The following is a 4984-nucleotide window of genomic DNA, read 5'->3' as shown; positions in this document are numbered from 1 at the left end:
TAGGTAGGTAGGTAGATAGGTAGGTAGGTAGGTGGGTAGGTAGGTAGGTAGGCATGTAGGTAGGTAGGTAGGTAGGTAGGTAGGTAGGCATGTAGGTAGGTAGGTAGGCATGTAGGTAGGTAGGTAGGTAGGTAGGTAGGTAGGTAGGTAGGTAGGTAGGTAGGTAGGTAGGAAGGTAGGTAGGTAGGTAGGTAGGTAGGTAGGTAGGTAGGTGGGTAGGTAGGTAGGTAGGTAGGCATGTAGGTAGGAAGGTAGGTAGGTAGGTAGGTAGGTAGGCATGTAGGTAGGTAGGTAGGCATGTAGGTAGGTAGGTAGGTAGGTAGGTAGGTAGGTAGGTAGTCATGTAGGTAGGTAGGTAGGCATGTAGGTAGGTAGGTAGGTAGGTATGTAGGTAGGAACTTTATTAATCCCCAAAGGGAAATTCACTTATGCGATACTCACAGACCACCAACAACTCAAAAGGTTCTGTCACAGTAGGAGGGAGTTGTGGTCCGTCTGGTCCCAGGTCCAGTTGTGCCTCACATCTGTACTGTGCTCCATCATCATGTCTACTGGGGGTGATGGTGAGGACAGATGACTCATTCACTGGTGTCTTTATCCGTCTATCAGAAGAGGTGGTCATCATGATGTCGTTTCCTTTGTACCAGGTCACAGTGAGACTCTGGACAGGAGCAACGTTGAGGACGTCACATGACAGCTGATACTCTGTCCCCTCCACCATCGGACCAGTGTGGTCCAGAGGAGACATGGACACGCTGTCTGGAGGCTCTACACATAAAACAGTCACATTAGGTGAAAAACAGTTGTATAAAGTGTATGTTTAGAAAGTGTGCGTGAGCCAAGAAGTGTGTGAAAAGCATTACTTACTATATAGAACAAGAGGGAGGTTTTTCTTGCACTGCCCCTCCTCTCTATTAAGGAAGCATTTAGGCTCTATATTCCAATCGTCAATGTTCTTCTGAGTCCACGTGAGATAGGAAACACCTTCCACTATCCCTGTGCCTCCTACGGTGGCCTCCCAGCCCAAACCCTCATGATCTGTGGTTGATGTGATGCAGTTGACTGAGACCGACCCTCCGTATCTCACCACCACTCTGGGGGGGCTGAACTCAAGAGGACAGTCAGCATTTGTACCTAAAGAGGTCATTGTAGAGAAAAGGGTTATTAGTCTGCAGTTAGTCTGTAATTTGTAGATAACAAACTCCAAGAATGATCATAATCCTTGCATAGTATTTAACTTAAATCACATTACATTACAGTCATTTAGCTGAAGCTTTTATCCAAAGCGACTTGGCATTTAACGTAGGAAAAGCCAGTGTACTACTTGCCAGAACTCACAAGTGCATATCCTTTCTAAAACAAGTGACTAAGAGCATAATCTTGTGCTTAAGGCAAAGTACAAGAATAGCAAACTAAAAACAACACTAAATACAATAGGTGAGGGAGGATCGTGGTAGTACTTCTTGAAGAGATGAGTTTTGAGCCTGCGGCAAAAGATGGGCAGCGACTCTGTTGTCCTGATGTCGTGGGCACAGGCTACCAGACCAGAACCAGGCTACCAGACCAGGACCAGGCTACCAGACCAGGACCAGGCTACCAGACCAGGACCAGGCTGGACCAGGACCAGGCTACCAGACCAGAACCAGGCTACCAGACCAGGACCAGGCTACCAGACCAGAACCAGGCTACCAGACCAGGACCAGGCTACCAGACCAAGACCAGGCTACCAGACCAGAACCAGGCTACCAGACCAGGACCAGGCTACCAGACCAAGACCAGGCTACCAGACCAGGACCAGGCTACCAGACCAGAACCAGGCTACCAGACCAGGACCAGGCTGGACCAGGACCAGGACCAGGCTACCAGACCAGAACCAGGCTACCAGACCAAGACCAGGCTACCAGACCAGAACCAGGCTACCAGACCAGGACCAGGCTGGACCAGGACCAGGACCAGGCTACCAGACCAGAACCAGGCTACCAGACCAGGACCAGGCTACCAGACCAAGACCAGGCTACCAGGACCAGGCTACCAGACCAGAACCAGGACCATCCCACCCCTATCCTGATCCATCCCACCCCTATCCTGATCCATCCCACTCCTATCCTGATCCATCCCACCCCTCTCCTGACCATCCCACCCCTATCCTGACCATCCCACCCCTGGGACCCATTAGGAGTTCCACCCTCTGTCCTCTGGGTGGGGGTACAGAGTCTAGGCTCAGGGGGTCCAGAGCTAGTAGCTCCTTCATTCCTAAGGCTATTGCTGTCATCAACCATTAGCCCAACTATAGTCAGACTTTATAGTTGAACCTATATTGTACTAGTTTGACCCTTTTAAACTCATTGAACTCTGTAAACTTAATGTTTGCTATTATTTGTTTTGTGTTTTTGTTGCTGGCGTATGTAGACTACAGTAGGTTTCTCTAATGTTCATGCTGCACTATAATTGACCTCGTCATAAAGAAATGTAATTGCATGTGTTACAGCAGGCCTATAGGGGCCCCTTGGTTCAGCAGACTACATCGCCCCCTGGTTATCACAACGATGAAATGGCACAGACAAAGTTCCATTACTGTTCTGTATCTTTTAACTTGAACAAAGGATGCTTCGCTGTAAAATTACACGTCTTTTACCTGAAATGTATATTCTGAAAAGACCATGACTATTACGGCTTGGCCTCCTCCTCGTTTTAATTAGGTTCACCGTCAATTAATCCGCAATAAAAGGCGATATTAAAACATAGCTAAAAAGAAATATTTTGCTCAGAATAGTTCAATCAATACAGTATAAAAATATGTTACCTGCAACCCCGAAGAGGATGAAGACAATAACTCTAAATATTACTGTACACATTTGAAATGATTGATTCTATCCGGAGGCCGTTTAATAAATTCTCCTCTGCGTCCGAGCGAAGATAATGTCCAAATGTCCAGTACCACGTACCGTAGGCTCCACTCGTGTGCGTGTTCACGGCTCTCGCACTCTACTTCTGCTATTGAATTACAAGAAGAGGGGAGTATAGCCTATAGCCAGAAACCCCCTAACCCCCCCCTGACACACTCTTGCACACATTTTTGGAATTTCCCAGAGCGCGTGTGTGTTTCTAGAGCTCTATAGGCTATTATAAGAAAGCATATTTCATGTACAATTGCATAACATCCAATAGAAAATATAATTACAGCATGGTTTATTTGGGGTATAAGCCAACAATACAGTGCTTGTATACTTTTCTACTATTTCTTACTATTTTCTACAGTTTGTTCATCTTAATCAAGGGTGTGAATAAAAAAGAGTACTCATCGAAGTTTGCATTACAGTGAATACACAGTGAATATAAATTCAAAACTATAATTCTTCTGGAAATTATCCCTACATTAAGTTTACTTTTGAATAAAGAGTTTCCCCATTTGTCCACGGAGGCGGGCTTGTGTGTGTCTGCTGTATGACTCATGAGTTATGTGTGTGTGCTGTATGACTCATGAGTTCTATCTACAGTAAACAGTATTCCATGTGCTAAACGTCACAGGGTCACGGAGCGTCACTGACCCCCACAGAGCTGTTGGCGATGTTGTGCTGTAGTTATTATTAAACAATATGTTTATTGATTTTAGAAGATAAAGAGGTATACAAACAACAGTTACATAAGGCACAGTACAATGTAGCACGAGAGACAGTACAGAACATGAGGCAGACATTAAGAAATTAAATAAAAACAGCACATATCACTGACATATAAACACTCTCCAAAGTCCCCTTAATAGCCCCTCAGTTACATATAAATATTAACCCTCTCCAGAAATGCCATGAATGGCCGCCATGTTTCTTCAAACAGAATCAACTTCTTCTTAACAATATCCCAGATAGCAAGCGGATGTGTAATGATTCTGGGCCATATATGGGCTGGAACTAAGCCACAAGGGCCAGATCTGGCCTGTATATGGCCCTGATCCGCTTGCTATCTGGGATAGGTGAGTTTTTCCACAACAACACAAGACGATAATTCAGATATTGGCTTGTGCTTGGTTTGTCCATGCTTTTCCATGACAGAGCAATAATCCTATGTTGTGCTATAGTGAGAAACTAGAGAACAGACTATCCTTGGTTCCTCAGTATCTTCTATAGTAGTCCAGTCTGTTCTCTAGTTCCTCACTAACTACTATAGTAGTCCAGTCTGTTCTCTAGTTACTCACTAACTACTATAGTAGTCCAGTCTGTTCTCTAGTTCCTCACTAACTACTATAGTAGTCCAGTCTGTTCTCTAGTTCCTCACTAACTACTATAGTAGTCCAGTCTGTTCTCTAGTTCCTCACTAACTACTATAGTAGTCCAGTCTGTTCTCTAGTTCCTCACTAACTACTATAGTAGTCCAGTCTGTTCTCTAGTTCCTCACTAACTACTATAGTAGTCCAGTCTGTTCTCTAGTTCCTCACTAACTACTATAGTAGTCCAGTCTGTTCTCTAGTTCCTCACTAACTACTATAGTAGTCCAGTCTGTTCTCTAGTTCCTCACTAACTACTATAGTAGTCCAGTCTGTTCTCTAGTTCCTATAACTACTATAGTAGTCCAGTCTGTTCTCTAGTTCCTATAACTACTATAGTAGTCCATTCTGTTCTCTAGTTCCTCACTAACTACTATAGTAGTCCAGTCTGTTCTCTAGTTCCTCACTAACTACTATAGTAGTCCAGTCTGTTCTCTTGTTCCTATAACTACTATAGTAGTCCAGTCTGTTCTCTAGTTCCTCACTAACTACTATAGTAGTCCAGTCTGTTCTCTAGTTCCTCACTAACTACTATAGTAGTCCAGTCTGTTCTCTAGTTCCTATAACTACTATAGTAGTCCAGTCTGTTCTCTAGTTCCTCACTAACTACTATAGTAGTCCAGTCTGTTCTCTAGTTCACTAACTACTATAGTAGTCCAGTCTGTTCTCTAGTTCCTCACTAACTACTATAGTAGTCCAGTCTGTTCTCTAGTTCACTAACTA

General features: G+C 44.3%; 1 protein-coding gene across 1 annotated transcript; it reads right to left on the bottom strand.

Moving 5' to 3' along the window:
- Positions 1 to 468: 468 nt before the first annotated feature.
- On the bottom strand, positions 469 to 1147 carry LOC311309818 (uncharacterized protein; the record flags this gene model as incomplete). The annotated part of the gene is made up of 3 exons (XM_084439140.1): positions 469 to 495; positions 587 to 768; positions 985 to 1147. 3 exons carry the CDS (start codon positions 1145 to 1147, stop codon positions 469 to 471), a joined length of 372 nt encoding a protein of 123 aa, XP_084295266.1.
- Between the last annotated feature and the right edge of the window lie 3837 nt (positions 1148 to 4984).

Source organism: Borostomias antarcticus, assembly GCF_949987555.1.
Source record: "Borostomias antarcticus genome assembly, chromosome: 5".
NCBI lineage: Eukaryota > Metazoa > Chordata > Actinopteri > Stomiiformes > Stomiidae > Borostomias > Borostomias antarcticus.
The sequence above is the reverse complement of the archived record's forward strand: the minus strand, read 5'-3'. Positions and strand labels throughout refer to the sequence as shown.